Source organism: Cheilinus undulatus, linkage group 13 (assembly GCF_018320785.1).
Source record: "Cheilinus undulatus linkage group 13, ASM1832078v1, whole genome shotgun sequence".
In the NCBI taxonomy this organism is placed as follows: domain Eukaryota; kingdom Metazoa; phylum Chordata; class Actinopteri; order Labriformes; family Labridae; genus Cheilinus; species Cheilinus undulatus.
Window position 1 is genome coordinate 6,582,473 of NC_054877.1, and position 20,943 is coordinate 6,603,415.

The 20,943-nt window shown below is 39.4% G+C and overlaps 1 protein-coding gene across 1 annotated transcript; it reads left to right on the top strand.

The window, feature by feature from the left end:
* Positions 1–619: 619 nt before the first annotated feature.
* Positions 620–20,738, top strand: LOC121519642 (arylsulfatase I-like). The gene is made up of 11 exons (XM_041802436.1): positions 620–797; positions 4,703–4,907; positions 5,066–5,205; positions 8,162–8,311; positions 8,681–8,755; positions 8,859–9,033; positions 9,898–10,134; positions 12,462–12,608; positions 13,591–13,735; positions 16,377–17,020; positions 19,040–20,738. The coding sequence occupies exons 2-11, from the start codon at positions 4,719–4,721 to the stop codon at positions 19,457–19,459; spliced, it is 2,322 nt and encodes a 773-aa protein (XP_041658370.1). The 5' UTR covers positions 620–797; positions 4,703–4,718; the 3' UTR covers positions 19,460–20,738.
* The last annotated feature ends 205 nt before the right edge of the window (positions 20,739–20,943 follow it).

Sequence of the window (20,943 nt, forward strand, 5' to 3'; positions counted from 1 at the left end):
ATGATAGGAAAAGAGAGAAACAGTGCTTTATTACATTTTTGCTTGTTATTTTGTTCTTATCTGTTTGAATTAATTTGTTCATTTTTGTAGTTTCACTTGTGTTTGCTAACAGTTTTCTATGGTTACCGTCCTAAGTAAAGAACAAGCATATTTTATTTGAAAGGTCACTAACTGAGAACAAACCTGGTTAAAATAAGTAAGCATGTTTGCTTCTAAGCAAACATTACAAGCTAACATTAGCCAAAAAGGCAAATTTATCGGTATAGTTAGGTATGAATACGATTTAACAAAATTGTTTATACTTTGACAGTTTTCAAAAGATGACTATTTTCACTTCTAGTAGTAAAGTCTTAAGTATTTCATGTAAAGTACTTCAAAGGTAGCAAATGAATGACAAGCAAAGAAGGAAACTGTACTTTATAACATGATAATGTTATGATGTTTTGTTAGTTTGCTGTGTACTATTTGCATTATGATCGATAAAAATGTATTTCAACAGCTTTACTTTCGTCAGTAACCAACGAGTGTATTTTATTTTGACAGGTCAGACCGGTAGTTCCAGCTTTGCACTGAGTCACACTTGACGTCGGTCGTATTTCATTGGAAGTGCGGACTCTCTGACTGGAAGAAGGAAGGTTTTTGTGGAAACTTGAAGACATGCGGCGTCTCCTGCAAACTTTACTCAGCCCAAAGTTTCAGCGAGCTGGAGGAAGACCCGACGCTGGAGGAATGAACTGAAGAGAAGAGGAGAGGAGGGGAGGAGAAGAGCCGTTCACTCCCATTGATCCACAATCGAGGTATTGATTAAGGCCTGGCTTTGAAACAACTCAGCTGGATCAATTTATTGCTGATTTTTTACACATCCTGAAGCTTGTAGTTAACTGGCATCTAGATTAAACTGTGATGTCAGACTGAAAGTCATTTGAAAACTGATGCTAGAAAGTGATATATCCACGACAAAATTAGACTATTAAAGCAAATTAAAGTAGGGGGCAGTCTGTGCTCTCATAGTCTGAACTAAGACACTAACAATGCTGTCTAAGGAAAAGAGTGTATGTCTACCACACAAATAGAGGGAAAGGTGTGTGTATGTGTCTCTTGCTGTTGCCATAAACACCAGTTTGCCACCTAATGGGAAACCACCTCAGGCATCCAGTACAGTCATCAGCTTTGTGACCACTCAGAGCTGAGTTTACTGACTACATCAACACTGCATGCTCAGTTTAAAAACCTCTTGACTTTTACATCTCTAAACATGTCTTAGATTATACAGATTTACACAACCTGCTTCTTTTTCCATGACAGATACATAGAGTACAACACTCTCTCACACTAAAGCTTCTTATAGAAAAGAAGGGGTTAAGACTGTAAAAATACCTAATGCAGAGGAGTTTTACAGCTGTTAAAACTGCTGAATGGTAACCTTCAAGCCAGAGCATGCTGAGGTGATGTACTGAATTACAATATAGTATCTGCTTTATAATGAAATGTAAGTCAGAACTTATGTTATAAAGAATCCAATCAGGGCTAAAACAACACACATCAAGGTATAGAGCATTTTGGAAGATACAAAGAAATTGGAAACAATAAAACTTGATCGGTACTCTCTAGTTGTATCACCTCAAATGTGATATTTCATACTAAAACAACTGCTTTTTGCAGCTGTAACTTGGCTCCCTGGGGTAAAACATGCCAAATTGAGATTGTCAGAACTTGTCAAGGTCATTTCACAAATTTTTCCAGCTTCTATTGTGAAATCAAGTAAGTGATTCAATGAATTTGGAGTCATAAAATGAGCCAAGAGTGACAGTAACAAGAGTTTAACTTCTAAAAACCACTGCCACACTATTATGATGCAAGGGAGCTTTATTCATAGAGAACCCTGCATATGTACAGTAATTCTTTACAGAGTTAAAACAATGCCTGTACAACATCTGGAACATCAAAAGAAGTAAAAACAAGATCTGTTTTGGCAGAGCTAGCAGATGTAGAAACCTTCAGGTTTTCAGGTTGTGGGGTTCACAAGTAAGGAGCGTAGAAACTAAAAGCCGTCCAACCCTGCTGCCTGGATCTGGGAAGAGTGAGTTTACCTGTCCCAGAGAGCCAGAGGAGTCTGGATGCCCCTCAAGGGAGATCAGAAAGGTGTTTTGGGCCAATGCTATTTATAGCCTTATAAATGAAATATTTTAATTTTCATTGATGAATAAGAGTATTAATCTGCATTTTCTATTGAAGGAAAATTATACAAAATATATAAAGTGTTAAAAAAATTCAAGACTCATGTTGTAAATTTAGTTGAGTTGTCTACACACTTATCCCAACATTCCAAAGGATGTATTTTTTAGAATTCCGGGCATAATGAGCAAAAAAATGCCTGTCTAGAAATACCCAAATTAATTTAAATGCTGTGTTTGAACTATATGGAGTACAACCCTATTTACGATGTCTTTAGAAAACTAATAGTCTGAAGCTTCTTCCCAAACTGTCACACTCACTATAGCTACTACAGGTATTGAGTAATACAACAAAAGAGCTTTGTTTTCACTGTCTCGGTTTGTATTGTGAAACAGAGGCCTGCAGATAATTAACTCGGAGGTATTACCAGGGAAATTCAGCTGGACCAAAAAAAAAAGCCTTAGCAAGTGCAGATTCAAAGTTGATGATAATAGAACAGAAAATGAGGATTTTACTTCTGAGGAACATGATGCAGATGTAGCAAATCTATGAAAACTTGTGCTCAATAACCATGATTTTATGATTTACAACATAATTGATCAGCTTTAGGTAGTAGAGCATTAAATGCAGCATAATCCATTAAAACGATGTGATAGATATAATTACATCCACCCATTAGCTTCACTGTTTATCCCATTTGGGGTTGTAGGGTGCTGGAGCGGGGTACACCCTGGACTGGTCGCCAGTCAATTGCAGGTCCGACATATAAAGCCAAAAAAACAGGCACGCCCACAGTCACACTTATGGGGAATTTAGAGTTACCAATTAGCCGAATGAAAATGTTGTTGGGCTGTTGGAGGTAGCATGCACAGAGAAGCCACACTGAAAAGCCCTGTCCAACTGGGATTCAAACCGGGAATTTTTTTGCTGTGAGGCGCTAAGGATTCATCCTGGGGCATGATGTGCCACAACCTGCAGCTGGAGTCAAGCTCGACACATCCACCCTAAAGGTGTGGACTTTGTTGTCATTCACACGGAGACAAAAACGATATATTGCCGTTTCGTTTTGAAAAAGTTTTCTGTAAAGACAGGATCGTTTCAGGAAATATCTTTGGAACCACTGAAAACGCTGTAGTGCATATGCCAAGCCTGTACGTGGCGCTGTATTGCTGCCACAGAAATGCACCAAAAGAGAGAAGAAGATCAAAGAAAACTAACACAAACTTTCTCCTAGTCGCCCTTCTGGTTGTTCTCCACGTTGGATTTAAGAACATATGGTGTATGCTGTTCTCGGTGGTGGTAAAGGAGCATCAGATTTTGCTGATAAAGCCATAACAAGCTCAGTAGCTTCTGCAGCACTGACATAACCCTGTAAACCGCCACTGGCCGGACCCACGCAGGCGCCTTAAGAGAGCTTCGCTATGTGTGACGTAATCGTTTCAAGAAAGATGTGGCTGGCCGTCCACACAGAGACGAAACGGTAGTCGTTTACAGATTTGTGCACCCTGGGACCAGTTTTCAAAATGTATCGTTTACAGTCACCCAAAACGCTGTCCGTGTGGATGAAACACCGATACGACAAAAAAGTTTTGCATATACTCCTGAATTCATCCCTGTGTGGACAGGGCCTAAGCTGATTTTTTCCCCATGCCCCTGGTAGGATGGAAGGACATCAAGAGTACAACCAGGGTTGTGTCAATCCTCCTTACTGCCCAATGGTGCCCTCAGGCGACCTACACACCACATCTACGGCTAACTAAAAGCTCTGCAGTGTTGTTTAGGAATAAATGTAAATAGCATTTGCATATATCCTTTATTTGTTTATGCATCACTATCTATGCTAATTAAACCTTTTATAAAACAGCTTGTATGGAAATATGCTACTTCACAATATTATCATGTTGTATCTTATTCTCTATACTATACTATAGATCCATATCATGCTTCAAAAACTGAATCAAGATAGTGACACTTAAAAAAACATTGAGAGCTTATATTTTGTCAAACATTTGACATGACCAAATATTTTGATATTGTGCTTAAATTGTTGCAGTGCTGAAAAAAATAAAGTGGCTATAAAGTGGCTATTTTTTACATTCACTGTGTCACTGGTGCTTTTGTCCAAGAAAATCCACAATAGCCTTGTTTAAGAAACAAAAGAAAATAAGCTGAAAATAGTGAGAAAATTCTCATTTAAGTGGTTCTGTCTCTGCTCTCTCAGGCATTACCCATAATTTCATCCTTTTTTATTGGTCCTTATTCAGCTCCAAAGATTGTAACCAGTTAAAAAATGGCCTCCCCAGACTTTTAGCTGAACCAGATGGACTCGTTTCAGATCAAAGTTACAGCCAAGTTGGCAAATCCATCTCAAATGTGGTTTTATGATCTACAGTAAGTCCACCACTGATAGCCTGCTTGTGTGAGTTACTGCTGACTCAAACATTTGAAAGCCTTTCTTTTCTGATGTTTGTGACCATAAAAGTTCTCGCTGTATTGTTAAGTATTTTTTCTTTGTTGTTCTTCACAGGGCTCCTGCAGGGAAGATGCAGTCTGCTGCTGTGGCTCTGACTGTGCTGAGTGTTTTCTTCAGCCTGGACTGCCTGTCCGCTCAGCGATTCAATCCAAACCAGATTCAAACCCAAGACCAGAATGAGAGAAACACTCTGGAGGATGCAGAAACAGAACAGAAGAGGAACCAGCCTCATATCTTGTTCATCCTCATAGACGACCAGGTGAGTGAGTCTATGTGAATATCTTGTCCTAAATCACTTTTGAAACTGATACTCGTACCATCAAAAACCTTTTCTATTTTTAGTCTGCTTTGTCACTGATGGAAAGCCCAAATATCATGATTCAGGAGCTCTTTTATGCCTCTGTTTTTATACAACAGGGTTTTAACGACATTGGCTACCACAACCCGACCATCAAGACTCCTACTCTGGATAAACTGGCAGCTGAAGGAGTGAAACTGGAGAACTATTATGTTCAGCCAATCTGCACGCCGTCACGCAGCCAGCTCATGACCGGCAGGTACAAATACCTCCATACTTTCAGTTTTTTTATCTGTGTTCTTATTAAATAAGGCTGCAGAGCCGACTTGGTAAGTCCTGAAGGTGTATGAGGAGAAAGGCTTTGGGAAAAATCTCTATGAAGCGCAGAAGCTTTAAATAAAAAAACATCAATACATTTAGCTTTACTCTGTTTTCATGTTTTGTTACATCTAAAGGCCTTTACACATCAAGTCTGTTTTTAGATGCATAATCTGTTTGTTTGTTTTTTTTAAGGCAGGTTAAAGGAAAGGAAACTGGCACTCAAACCAGAGCTAGCTACAGTGGCCCACATTTAAGGCCACATATTATGCAAAATACACTTTTTAGGGCTTTTCTAACAAAAATGTGCCCCTGAAAATGTGTGCTGAAAAAAGCCGTTCTCATATTTTCCCCTCATAATGTCAGGTGCGGAGTTAGTACCGCCCCCAGGTTCGGATGGCCCTTCCCACTTGGAAGAAAGTCCCGCCCTCCTCTCCTGATCCTCCTCTCAGCCACATCCATTAGGCCACATCCATTTCCTGAGAGGGGCGGAGTCAGACAGCTCATTAACATTTAAAGCCACAGAAACAGTTCGTTCTGAGCAGGGCTGAAACAGAGGGTTTTATAGGCATGCAAAAATCCAGTACTGGAGTGTTTTTTTCACCAACAAACTTCACATGCATGTTTTGGGGACCTCTGAGATGAAAATAAACTTGTCTTAAAATATGTGACCTTGTAAGAGCCATTTTGTAGCACAGTCTTGTTTGTGAACGCCACATCATTACCCGGTCACTCCCTACGATGTTTATTTGGTTGATCACTGTTTCAACTGAAACCATGTTTGTGCCAAAATAAGGATTTTTTTAACACGTTAAAGGGGCTCAGCTAGCCTCTTAGCTCAGTACAAGTTTACTTAACACTTTTGTCTCCCTTTATCTTGTTTGACGACGCCATAAGGTCTGCAGGACTGAATAAATTGTGGTATTGATTGCTTCTAGGTAAATCTGTTATCTGAAAAAAAGAGCTCATGCCCAGTGTAGGTAGAAATTTTCAGATGATAATTGCACAGATCAATTTAGAGCTTTAAAGTACTAACTCACCCCCATTCCCACTCATTCCTAATGGCTGCCCCCCATTTCCTGATCCCTGATAGACATTTGCACATCATCACAATCACTTGACTGCAAAGAATGTCTAGGCAATCACTTGTTTATATGCCCTGGGCGGGAATGCTAAAAAATCCTAGAAAATAACCTAACCTATTCTGAACACAAAATGACAGCTGAAAGCTTCAAAGTCAGTGTGCAGGGCAATGGCTTAAATCCGTTTCTAGAGCAGGTACCCAGATACAGCGACTAAAGTGCTCGATGCACTGGTTGCAGGATAGATTCCCAGTTTCACCGCTGTTTGGTGCATGCCAACCCTCACTCTCTCTCCCCATATTTCCTGTCTCTCTTCAGCTGCCCTGTCAAAATAAAGGCATGCTTCTAAGAAAGTCAGTGTGCAGACATGATGAACATAACATGGGTTGAATGTCTTGTGTTTTTTTATGACCCTAAATCCTAAGGTATTCAAATTACAAATATAAATGATGGATGTAAATCAAATTCTTATATCATAGAAGCTGAAACCAAGAAACGTGTCATTTTTGCCTAGAAAGCAACTGGACTTTTTCCTGCAGATAAAACAGTCTTAAATGACTAATAACCTAATAAAGCAGCACCACTGCTTGTTAATGTTCTCTATTGTTTTGTCTCATTTTCATTTATTTGATTATTTTTATCTTTCTACAGTATGCTGTGATTTTGATTTTAAGATGCAGTTGAACTTTGGTGTCCAGAGGTTAAGTCAGTGGTTCTCAACCTTGGGGGTCACGAGACAATGAGAGGGGGTCTCCTGATTCCCTAAAAAACTAAGAATATTTTTAAATTGACACAGTTGCCATTTTACACAAATGTTTTCAAATTTTGACCCATTTTCATTATTTTTCCCACCAATTTTAACAATTTTTTGCCATTTAACACCTATTTTGTCAGGTTTAAACTCTTTCCACCACTTTTTTTTTTGCCAGTCCTTGCCACTTGATGTTGCCTCTGTTGACCCATTATTGCTACTATTAACCCCTTTTTACCAATTGATATGCCCATTTATGCTAGTTTAACCAATTTCTGCTGATGTCTGCCTTTTTTTCTTTCTCAGTTAACCCTTTTTGCCAGTTTTTATCAATTTTCATCCCATTTTACCAAATTTCCATCCATTTTTGCCATTTTAAAACCATTTCAGCCATTATTGACCTCTATTAATGCCCATTTTTGCCACTTTAACCAATTTTTGCCTTTTTTTTTTTTTGCATTTTCTGTCTAATTTTTGCCACTTCTAACCCTTTTTGGCTACTTTTAAAATCCAGTTTCACCACCTTTTCTCCATTTTTTTGCAGTTATTAACCCATTGTAGCAATTTTTAAACCAATTTTCATTCTTTTTTAACAGAGGGGATTGACATTCTTAAGACAGCTATTAACTACACTAAATTGATATTTTTTTCTTTCATAAGAGTGGTAATTTTTTCAGGTTAGATATGAAATATGGATATCACATCTTAACTTTACAATGGACCATGGTTTTGTTGACCTCCATTGACCCCCAGTTTGGCTGGGGGCCAGAAAGCTTTCCCATATATCCCCTTTATGGATGGCCCTGTCTGCACATGACTATTCCAAATTGTGCATAGCTGTTCAGGTGTTCTACCACCTTCAGGTACAGTGGGGGTCCCCAGTCTCATGCACCTTTATTTTGGGGGTCGTGGGCTTAAAGGGTTGGGAATCACTGGGTTAAGTCTGCATTCAACAAAAGCTGCAGAATTGTCTGTAATAAATCCAAGTAGAAGTCTATCATGCTGGTATTCTACTAACCAGACATTTGTCAGCCAGCAGTAACAAGTCTTTTTCTTACCTCCAGGTATCAGATCCACACAGGACTACAACACTCCATCATCAGGCCAAGGCAGCCGAGCTGTCTGCCCTTTAACATGGACACTCTGCCTGAGAGGCTGCGAGAGGCTGGGTACTCCACACACATGGTCGGCAAGTGGCACCTGGGCTTCTATAGGTAAGATGGAGACTGCAAAGGGGTTAGTACAAGCAAGGAACACCAGGAGTTTGTATTTTACAATCACCAAACAAGGTCATCTTTGGACTACTATACCCCAAATCTGCTGCAACATGGACAATAAAGACCTTATTTCATCTTGCGTTTTTTATTGAAACATTGACTCTTATATCTGTTTTTGGCATTGCATAAAAAATGCACATGTGCATGAGACATACAGCAGTTTTATTAATAATTAAGACTTTACCAGTTCACATAATTGTAAATGTAAAGTGCAACACACCAAAAAAGAAGGAAACTGATGTTTAGTATGCAGTGAGCATGGATGTAATCAGCACAGGTTTAAATTTCTCTCCATCTTTCCTTTAGGAAGGGCTGCCTCCCCACCAGAAAGGGTTTTGACACTTTCTTTGGCTCTTTAACAGGAAGTGTGGATTACTACAGGTAACACTGAATAACTATTACTATAATCAGAACAGACTAGGTTCGATCAGGATGTCTGTTTTTTGCATTTTCTATTACTAACGTTTCCCCCATCTGTGTCCAGTTATGGGTCCTGTGATGGCCCGGGGTTGTGTGGGTATGATCTCCATGACAACGAGGGTGTGGCGTGGGGCCAGGAGGGGAAATACTCCACCACGCTTTTCACACAGAGAGCTCGCAAGATCCTCGAGATGCACGACCCCACAGACAGGCCACTCTTCCTGCTGCTCTCTCTCCAGGTACCACGCTGAGTATTTAATATCAAATCTGCTGATCTTAAATAGCAGTAATAGCTTTAAATTCACATGAATTCATTTTATAGCACATATAAAAAGTGCTGAAGATAAAGCATTAGTAATCCAACAAGAACTTGGGTAAAAACTTCATTAAACTAGAAGGAAACATTTTTTGATACCCCAAAATAGGTCAGATACATCACCGTCTGATGTGTTGTTTATGTCTGGATGTAGGAAACCAGAGACTTTGCAATAACACAGAAACCACATTAAAGCGTTTGTTTGTCTATGAGCATCGTAGATTTGGCCCCATGTGGACCCTCACCCTTTCATTAAAAGCAGACCACACAGAAATATAAATTATACATCCTAAGTGTTTGAACTCTAAAATTACGTATTTTTGTATTTATGTATTGTTGAATTTCATGGGCAGCTATGTTCATTCACTTTGCAGTTGTGCTGAATTTTTCGGAAATTCAAGCCTTTTCTATGACGACTTCAAAACAAAAGACATAAACAGAGAAATGTTAGTCTGATTTATCTCTGGTTACATGTCAGGGACACAAAGTAGAACATTTCTCATCCCAAGTTGAGTGTTGTTGGGCCTTCTGGGAAATGTAGGATGTAAATCAACAAAGCATATTTAGGAAACTTGTTTTCCTAAAACAATTTCAAGTGAAATCTTTGTTTTATCTAAAAACTAATAATTAGGGAATAATCCATGTAAGTCACACTCTGGGCTTATTTTAACAGGAAATTAATCATGTTAGTTGAAACCAGGATTTCAAAACATCTTTCTGACTAAAGCATCTTTTTTTTTGTATAAATGTAACTTGTAAGTATCCAATGTTTATGTTTTTACTGCAGGCAGTTCACACTCCTCTACAGACTCCAAAGTCCTACATCTACCCGTATCGTGACATGGCTAACGTCGCCAGGAGAAAGTTTGCTGCGATGGTGTCCACAGTGGACGAGGCGGTCCGAAACGTGACCTACGCTCTGAGGAAGTACGGATACTACCGTAACAGTGTTATCATCTACTCCACTGACAACGGAGCCCAGCCTTTTACGGGAGGGAGTAACTGGCCACTACGAGGGCGCAAGGTATTTTTACCAATGCATTAATGTTACAGCTTATAGTCAGACTTCATTTAGGATAAAATAATAACGCTCAGCAGGTGTGTAACTGATCTTCATCCATCCATCTTCTTTGCTTATCTGGTGCCTGGTTGCAGTGGCTAAGGAAGTCAGCAGCACAGACATCCCCCTCCCCAGCCACAATTTCTAACTCCTTCTGGGGGATCCCCAAGTGTTCTCAGACAGGACAGGATATATAATCCCTCCACCTCGCCTGGATGTGGGTTGACTGATCTTTACTTGTTTGTAAATAGGCTTAGGGCTGACACAGGTGATCGATTATCAAAGCTATGGCAGCTATGGTATGTGCTAAGGAAAGAAAGCTTAGGTATCAGAAAATGAAGGCTTACTTAAGTCGAATAAGTCTAAGTAATCAATACAGATAGGATACTTTATTTTTCTAACAGTTAAGCCTTGTCTTTTTGTACTGTAACTGTAATTATTAAAGGACAATCATATCACCTCTGTTTTTATTCAGCTAAGAAGAAATTTTAGTCTTTCTTCTTCAAGGATTTATTTCTTTTTTGGCCTTTTCTTGAAGAGGACAGAACAGCAGTTTTATTCACTCAGTCAAATCTGTTAAACAGGAAATACCTAATTAAGATTAAGAATCTCATTTACAGAAATGTCCTAGCACAGAGAGGAAACAGCACATTCAAAAGAGTAACAGACATAAAACAGAAAAATTATTACAAACACAGATCAACCAAAGAAATAATCCGTCGAAACATCAACAGAGCTTATAAAACGTAATCACCTTTGTAGGTAAAATATGTAATGTAAATATGTAAGTATTTAACCCCCTTAAAGTCAGTATTTAGTAAATGCACCTTGAGTCTGTGTGGATAGGTTGAATGGGGAGTGAACAGCACTTTACAAGTCTAACTAAATGTTCTCTATTGGATTGAGGTATGAGCTTTGACTCAGCCACTCCAGAACATTTACCATGTTGTCTTTAAACCATTTCTGTGTAGCTTTTTCTGTAGGCTTCAAGTCATTGTCTTGCTGGAAAATAATTTTCTACAAAGCTGTAGTTCTCTTGCACACTAAATATGATTGTCCTCCAGGATTTTCCTATATTTTACCAAATTCATTTTACCCTCTACCTTTACAAGCCTTCCAATCCCAGCCTCTGAGAAGGATCCCCACAGCATGATGCTGCCACCACTGCACTTGGTGTGTTTGTGGTGATGTTCAGCATTCGGCGTCTTGTCAGAGGGCCATAAAGCACCATTTTTGTCTCACAAGACCAAAGACTTTCTTCCATTTGACCATGGAGTCTCCAACATGCCTTCTGGAGAACTCTTGTCCAGATTTAATCTGAGTTTTCTTCAAAAGTGTCTTTCTCTTTACCAGCTTTGACTGGTGAAGGACTGTTGTATGGGTTTTTTTCTCTTATCAAAATAGCCAAATTACATTCCCCCTGATTGATTTTTAAATGGGTTACACATCCAATACTTATTACAGGCACTGTACAACTTGAAGCTTCTTCCTCCAGTGACTTTAGTCTACCTTTAAAAAGATTTAAACAGACCAGCTCACAAAGACACAAAGTCTCCAGTAGCAGATTCCAGGCTGCAGGTGCATTAAACCTAGAGTGGAGATAGAGTCGTAGATCAGGGGGAGAAAGTGGGAAATGACATTACACCAAAAGGAGCCACAAATTGAATTTGAACTCTGGCTGCTTGTTTGGGAGACTAGCTTCCATATATGGGGTGCAACCAAACTACAAGGCCATCAGTACACCAGAATTTGTATCAACTTTCTTACCCCAAAAAGATAGTTGTCCTTTTAAATGATTGAATTCCAACCACAGCCTGTTACTTAAATGTTCCCTAGATTACAGGAGAGCTCAAAAGTTTCTGTGGGTTGACCCTCAGATGCTCTTTTATTACTTGTGCCACAATTTATTGAAAGAAAGAGGGGGTTGAGCTTTTGGTCACCTCGAGCTGGCTACTTTTTCCTGCAGGCTGACTACTCCATATTTCTGTGGAAAACCCTGTTTGTGCTCCATTGGAAGAATATTACTTGAAACCTTCTTGGGTTATCGTGTTTACAAGAGTGGTCCAGACAGGAGGACAACCCAAAACCATAAAGCTTCCAGCCCTGGCTACAGCAGGCACTGAAGATTAGCAGAAACACATTGTATGATGCTGGCAGTCCTCTAAGGATATTCATGATGACAATGACTCATACGTTCCTTAATGGTAGAAATTAATCACTGTCAAATCATCTTGGATATTCTGAGAGTAATCTGTGATAAATCCTATATTTCCCATTGGCTGTGTCTCCAGGGAACATACTGGGAGGGTGGAGTTCGTGGAGTGGCTTTCGTTCACAGCCCTCTGTTGAAACGAAGGAGGCGGGTCTCTAAAGATCTGCTGCACATCACTGACTGGTTCCCCACACTGATGGGGCTGGCTGGGGGAAACATCAGCAAGGTCAGTAGATCACAGTACTGCTTCACAACAACAGAAGTTCATTTATGATCATTTCTACCCCTTTAATAGTTTATAGTGCGTGTTTACTCCTTCCTTTTTGCCTTTAACTTGTGGGCCTCTACTGTTAGTCTCACAGTAAACACATGACTGTGAACTTTAAATATCATAGCAAAGACACTCTCTCTCTGAGTGCATTTCTGGACATTTTATCGCTCTTTAAAACAGACCAGATGTAGAGATGTGTGTCTCGACAAGGCCACCCAGTCTTCTGATACGAGCAAGCACTTAACTGTACTCTGGATATAGGTTCTGTATGTTTTTCTTGTTTTCTTGCCAAAAATGTGACTCAGCTGGAGTTTGCTTTGTGGTAATTTGATTCCCACTGATTTCATATCAAAACACGAGTTTGTTTTCTGTCACGGGGAAAGTTGAACGTGGAGCTTTGTCGACATTTATCATGATTTTAGCCTCAGACTTTGTTAAAGTTCAAGCATCATTGCTACTGTAAAACTGCACTTATTTACTATCATGTAGATAAATTTTCGATTATGTTAAGTACTTGATTCCTTAGCAGTGGCAGCAAACGTAATTTGTGTTTCAGTTCAGACATAAATTCATTTTATTGGCATGTCAGTCTGCGCTCAGCTCCCAAAGAGCTTTGTTGGCTCAGGATGCAGGACGCTGTCATTGCCAAAAGCAGATATATCAGGCTATCTTGGCTACATCAAGACAATATCTGTCTAATGCAGGGGCTCAATAGCCTTTATTACCAAAAGGAAATGTACTATTATTTATTCCTGTGAGGTAAAAGTATTTTACTGGGAATGTTAATGCTGAAAACATCATGTTGCCTGTTAATCAGGTTTTATGGTACAGGTTTTATTGTACTCATACACGTAAGAGGGACCTCAGAGGGACCTTTCATTACTTTACATGACTTCTTCTCGTTACTTTAACTGCTATTTGTGTATTTCTGCTTCAGAGCCAGGGTCTGGATGGTTTTGATGTTTGGCCCACTATCAGTGAAGGGAAGGAATCGCCTCGGAAGGAGATCCTCCACAACATCGACCCTCTACACAAACCTACTAAAAACACAAAGTGGGACACCAGCGTAGAGGACACCTCAGGTAACTACTCAAACGTCACAGGGAGGTTACAGCCAACCAGGCTTGGTCAAAGATAAAGATTATGGGGTATCCATCATATATTAGCACTTTTACACACATACAAAACTCCTAATTTTGGGAGTGAGCTGCAAGTATGAACCCAAACAGACCATTTTTTCACTCCAACCTGTAGCCTGTACAATTTTTATGCATGCAATGATACTGTGTCATTATGTTTTCTGTTCCCCAGTATGCTCTTCCCCACTCTGTGGTTGATCCTGTGACTATGTTGAGTTATACATTTCATCAAAGTAAAGGCAAAAACTGTCATTGTGGGGTGCAGGGGGCCTAGTGCAGCATTTCCCAACCTTTTTTCTATCAAGATCCCCTCTAAACTTGTGAAAATGTGAAGAAATGAAAATTTTACGCATTTATGACTACCAAGGAATTTGTCATACAACCACAATTACAAAAAAAGTTGGGGCTCTGTGTAAAATGTAACCAATAACAGAATGCAATGATTTTCAAAGCTATAAACCTGTATTTCACACACAATAGAATATAAACTACATACCAGATGTTGAAGCTGAAACATTTTACAATTTCATGAGAAATATTACCGCGTTTTTGATTTAATGGCTGGAGCACATCTCAAAATAGTAGGGACAGGGCAACAAAAGGCTGGAAAAGTAAGGGATGCCAATGAATACAGCTGGAGGAGCATTTTGCAACTAATTTAAGTTAATTGGTAACATGACTCAGAGTAAAAGGAGCATTTTAGAGAGCCTCTCACCAATAAAGATAGGCAGAGGTTCACCAATCTGTGAAAAACTGTGTCAGAAAACTGTGGAACAACTATGTGAAATTGCAAAGACTTTGAATGTCTCACCGTCTACAGTCCATAATATCATCAAAAGATTCAGAGAATCTGGAGAAATCTCTTTGTGCAAGAGTCAAGGCTGAAGGTCAGTATTGGATGCTCGATATCTTTGGACTCTCAGGCAGTACTGCTTAAAAAACAGGCATGATTCTGGACTGGAAAACTCAGCATGGGTTCAGGAACATTTCCACAAATCAGTGTCTGTCAACAGAGGTCACCGTACCATCCACAAATGAAAGTCAAAGCTGTATCTACAAAGAAGAAGCCATATGTGAACACGATCCAGAATCACTTGAGTCTTCTCTGGACCAGAGTTCATTTAAAGTGGTCACATCAATCAAAATGTGAAATTCTTTTTGGGACCACGGACGCCGTGTCCTGTAGACTAAAGAGGAGAGGGACCGCCCAATATTTTTATCAACGCACAGCTCGAAAGCCTGCATTAGGTTGCATTAGTGCCTATGGCCTATTCAGTTAGCGGCCCAGGGGCCACATGCAGCCCAGAACCAACCCCGTAGTGGCCCAGCCTGTGGTCATGCCAGAGATGCAGAGGGCAACCTGTTACGCAAGTTTCAAAAATTCCTACAGTATTTCAGCCATGAATGCAACATTCCGCGTAGCCTAGCAACAGTCAACCTACAATGCACTGCGTTGTATTAAAGCGTGGCTAGCGATGCTGGCAGAAGTAGCCTCAAAATACCGAGTATAAAACATGTCCTTTCCAACTGTAGTTACAACTGTGCAGCTTTAGTTTTTATGCACTTAAAGATATGCCTGGGTAAGATGTGACAAAAACTATTATTTACAGAATTTCATTTTATTTTTTCATTCTATTAATTTTATTTGTATTCAAGTGAAAAAACATTTCTTCTACCTCAGGTTATGTTCAAATACAGCTCTGTTGTTGTATTTTTATGCACTTTTTGATGTGCTTCTGTCATGCTGTAAAATTTGAAAGTGAGACTATGAATAAAAAGTGCATATTTTTCATCCAAATTTGACATTACCAGCTGCTTACTGGGCACTGAACATGTCTGACCCAGGTACATTTCTTTATTTTAAAATTTGGCCCAGTTGAATTTGTAATTTAATAGCCCAGGCCTCTGGCATAGGCAGCTTACACATCACATCACAACATTTTCTAGACATTTTCAGGATTACATGTATGAAAATGGCTAAGGATGAGTTTTGAAATCCATCCTAAATGTAGCTGTTGCCCAGTGTTACAAATAGACTTGTTTTTCAGCCTATCTAGACAATATGGCCTCAGCTGTGTTTATGTTTATCACTCATGAGCAACAGTTTGCATGCTCATGAAATAAACCAGTGTGATGTATAACATAATACCATATCTAAGATTACATCATTATGTTATACTTATATTGGAATGTAAATGGTAGCATGTAGGTCCAACATCAGGGTAAGAACAACCGTAAAGACAAGACAGTCTACAAACTCTTTTGTTTTGCATGCAGGCAGTAAAGACACATATTTATTTTTAGGACTCCATAAAGATGTAAACAGACAAAGAGGAGCCCATCAGGATTATAAAAGTCAAAGAAAATAAGAGAAAAGAGACATTAAAAGAAGGGAAGAAGAGACAGAAATAAGACGAGGACAAGCTTGAAGGAGGGCTGCACTGAAGGGAAAGTAGAGTAGTAGTAATACAAGAGTATAGTATTACAAGACCTGTCTCGGTTTTACACATCTGTAAAGCTTAGTACCAAGTTAAAACAACTGTTTACTACTTTTCTCAAACTTGTGTTTTCTTTGACTTGTCAGTGCCCAAATCTAAAGGTCCTGGTCCATATTTGAAAAAACCAAAGAAGAAGAAGATCCTGAGGCAGAAGCCAAAGCAGAAGTCAGCTTTCAAAGTGAAGAACGTCAAGAAACTAAGGACGTCTCCCGATCATGCTGCTAAGACTACATCTAAGCCTCCCCACAAACTGAAGCAGAAGACCCTCCCAAACCTAAAACACAGTCCTAAACCCACAACCAAGACCAGGATCAAAGTCTACCCCCAGACTCAGAAACTGTCCTATTATAAACCACATCTGAAGTCTCAGTCCAGTGTTTCTTCATCAGCGTCTGGAGCATCTCTGCCTCAGTCCCAGTCCCTCATTAAAACACGAGTTAAATCAAAATCCAGGAGGACCAGATCCCACAATCTATCATCATCAAGACCACCTCCACAGAAATCCAAGTCTAAGCTCAAATTACATTTAAAGTCAAAGTCAAGGAGGATGTTATCCGAGTACCAGAACGTGTCGCGACAGGATACTCTACCAAAGTCAAAACCAACGCCCAAGTTAAAGATCCAGCCGTCCCAGCCAGTTTGGGACACATCAGTCCAGGCTGCTATTAGAGTCGGAGACTGGAAGCTGCTCACAGGAGACCCAGGTCATGGGGACTGGGTTCCCCCACAGGTAATGAAACACCTTTAGTCCCATTTAAGAGGTAAAAATATAAGGGTGTGATCCTTCAAGAATTTGTACATTTTCAATCACAAAACTCGGCCTTGGAGAGTTAATCCCAGGGCTGTCCGTCACTCAAGCTGCAAATCCAATCTTCATGTTGCTAATAAAACAGTATGACTAATATACAATGAAACAAAGACAATTTTATTAGTTTGAAACAAAATAACGTGATTACTTTATTGTTTAAACCTACAGATAGGGGATGTAAATCAAACCCTTCTGAGATTATGCTCGTATAGTCCACTGCTTTGTCAATAAATTTGGATCATTAAGTGACATTAATACAAATTGGTCCTTTACGCACAAATAAAAAAGTTTAAAGCTAAAAAGAAGAGCTACATAGAGGATGAGTACATAGATAAACTTCAGATAATGATGCAGAAAAGCCATAAATCTGTATTGTCCCTACCAAAAAGTTTCTTTTTTATGCAGTAGTGAAAGTTAACAACACTTAATACAGTTAATGTGAATGAGACTGGCTGTTTCTATTAACTACAGTTCTGGTGTAGAGGATCATCCGCTGACTGAAGGCGTATTCTCACTAGGTAGTCCTTACTGTGCGCAGGCACACTTGAGCCCCAGATTTCTGCCTGTTTGTCTAGTGTGTGCTCCATATCATACTCAGGAACATTACACTTCCTTGGCCCTTACAGAGATGAAAGTAGTGGACTTAAGCATTTCACCACAGTACGCCTGCAGATGCACGCTTACAAGCACCAGTGCAGTATGGATCTTAGTTACGTATATTGACAATCATTTTAACTATTAGGTAGAGTGTGTGAAATCTTTGCACTCAGGGTGTAAGTGACTAAAAATGTCTGCATACATAAGTGAAACTAAAAACAACACATATTGATATTTATCCAACTTTTTTTTACATTCTTTTTTAAAGCAAGCTCTAACCTGATTATGATTACCAGTTATCAATTCATTCTTTGGAATTTAACCCGTTAAATGCCAGTTTATGTGAAAAACTCTGATGTTTGTAAAGTAAAAGACACAAATAATGGATTGGTTTTCATATAAGTCATGCAAATTGAACTTCCTTGAAGAGAATTATCACAGCTTTATATATGTTAATAATGAGGTATGACTTTGATTTTCATGCACAATTTTAAAAAAAGATTTAAATACATTTTTACAGTAGTAATCTGAGATGAAATCATGCAATTTCCCCTCATGTCAAATATGGAAAATAGCTGAAAATTTGAAGCACTGACTCCTGAATGAAAACCAAATATCCTATAAAATGCATGTTTTATTGTTGCGATGGATTAAAAAATTATGGTTTTAATGGGTTTCAATGAAACATTTTTGGTCATCAACAGCCTGAATGTATACATAAAGTGTAGAGCTTATAATTGGCCCATTACAGGTTGTGGTTTAAAAAATTCTAAATTCTATTGAAATAAACATACACTCCAAAATTTAAACTGTTTGTATTAACACAATCAAAATAATCTGAAAAAATGACCAAAAAAGCTGCAAAATAAGTGTTAGAGGACAATATCTGACCAAAAAGACTTAAAATAAGCCACAAAGTGAACCATGTTTTCTCCGTATTTCTTTTGCCATCTCTGTGGGACAGTGCATTTTGCAAACTGCATGTCTCATATTATAACATGATGGCTCAGGTTGGCTTGAAGCATTGTGCAGGGGCAGAAGCGCTACCAAAAAGGTCATGTTTTGAGCTGTTTACAGCTATGCTAAGTGTCCAAAATGCAAAAATAAAAACATAGAGTAGTAGTGAAATATTCTGGCAATAAAAAAATGTTTTAAAAAAAAATAACTCATGGGCACAGATTTAAAAGCCCCCGTCTGTCTGTCGGTGTGGATGAGTGGTGTCACACAATGCTTGTGAATAGTCCATGTTTCCATGTTTTCCTGCTTTTAGTCCTTTGCCTCTGACACGCCTGGTTAATAATCCTGACCTCAATTTCATAAATATATTCAAATTCTGCCCTTCAGGTTCTCGCCACCCTCCCCGGTCCCTGGTGGAACCTAGAACGAGCTCAAACAACGTTCTACAAAACCTCAACCCACAAAAACGTCTGGTTATTCAACATCACCGCCGACCCGTGTGAACGTCAGGACATGGCAGACCAGAGACCGGACGTCGTCCAGCAGCTGCTGGCCAGACTCGTCTACTATAACCAAACAGCCGTTCCAGTTTACTTTCCGCCTGACGACCCCCGAGCAAATCCGGACCTGCACGAGGGAGCCTGGGCACCCTGGGTGGATGAGGAGGAGGACGAGGAGGGGAAATATGATGGAGTATACAAGAAAGGAAGATATGGTAAAAAGAAGAAGAAGAAGAAGTGTAAGCTATGCAAGCTGCAGTCATTCTTTCTGAAACTGAACACCAGGATGATCTCCAGTCGGATTTAAACTCCGTCAAAGACTCTGAAATGTTGTTTTTACAAATTCTTCTAATGACTGCTTTAACCCGCAGAAACATGTCCCATAACTGTCCGCAACTTTAACGTCTTCCCTTAAAAGTTTGTCAGAGTAGCTGGTTTTCTTTTGGAGTCAGAGGGATTCTTTAGTACTTCCAAGAGGAGCCAGAGGACGCTGTTCTTTTAATTTATCAAAGCATCTCTGAACTGCAAAACAACAGTTATTGGAGCGTGGTTTTCATGGACTTCTTAAGCTAAGTACTCTTCACAGACAGAAAAAACAGGAGAGACAAAGTCGTACAATAGAAGGAGGAATATCTGACCTAGTGCAATACTATCCTTGAGAAAATGTGTTTAACCTCATAACACTTACCTTGTATTATTTAAAAAGAAAAACTCAAATATGTAAATTTGCACAGCTTACATCCAACTCACAGCCACAGCAAAGGCATTGTCCTCCATGTTTTTGTTCTTTTTGTTTTTGATATTGCAACGGTGGAAATTCTCTACAAACCATTGTCAAGTTTACATGCCTTGAGTGTTTTCTGTTTTGACTGTTTGGTCTGATAAAGACTAAACTCTGATTACAAATTCTACCTAGAAATGTAGAATCAGCCGCAGGGGTGTGGATTCTCCACATGGAAAGTGTCCTTCTTTTCTAGTCTTATACGTCATCCACAGCCCATGTGGAAAGAAAAAGCAAGAAAGAAGGTTATCCAGCTCACATCGACCTTGATCCCACAGCGAGTAATTGATCTTTAAATTAAGGTACACTATATGGAAAAAAGTATTCAGCCACATGACCATTACACTAATATGACTGCCAAAGAGGGAAATGTAAATGATCATTCAACAGAAGACGTTTCCACTGCTCCACAGTCCAGCGTCAGTGTGCTTTACACCTCTCCACCTGACACTTGGCATTGGACTTGGTGATATAAGGCTTGCATGCTGTCAAATAAAGGAATGAAAAAGCCCAAAAATAAATCTTAAAAAAAAAAAAAAAAAAAAAAAAGAACTCCTCGGCTATGGCGTCAGCAGAATGTTGGCGACTTTTACACACCATGCGCCTTCGAGGTCACATATTTTACCCCTTTTAAACAAGTTTATATTCATCTCAGAGGTCCCCAAAACAAGCCTGTGAAGTTTTGGGAACCAGTATTGGATTTTTGCAAGTCTTAAAAACTCTTCTGTTTCAGCCCTGCTCAAGACGAGCTGTTTTTGTGTCTGTGGCTTTAAATGTTAATGAGTTGTCTGACTCCACCTCTCTCAGGAAATGGATGTGGCTATGAATCCTTCTCTCAGCTGGCAGCTGAGAGGAGGTTTCAGAGGGTGGAACATTCTTCCAAGTGGGGAGGGCCAACTGGACCTGGAGGCGGGGCTAACTCCCCACATGACATCATGAGGGGAAAATCTAAAAACAGCTTGTTTCAGCACACATTTTCTGAAAGGTAGACAAAGGGGGGGGGGGGTGTC

Excerpts from the sequence above, each read along its gene's own strand:
- LOC121519642 (XM_041802436.1), top strand. The coding sequence starts at position 4,719 with ATGCAGTCTGCTGCTGTGGCTCTGACTGTGCTGAGTGTTTTCTTCAGC. Across the intron at positions 5,206-8,161 it reads AGCCAGCTCATGACCGGCAG|GTATCAGATCCACACAGGAC; the intron begins GTACAAATACCT and ends TCTTACCTCCAG. Across the intron at positions 12,609-13,590 it reads CTGGGGGAAACATCAGCAAG|AGCCAGGGTCTGGATGGTTT; the intron begins GTCAGTAGATCA and ends TTTCTGCTTCAG.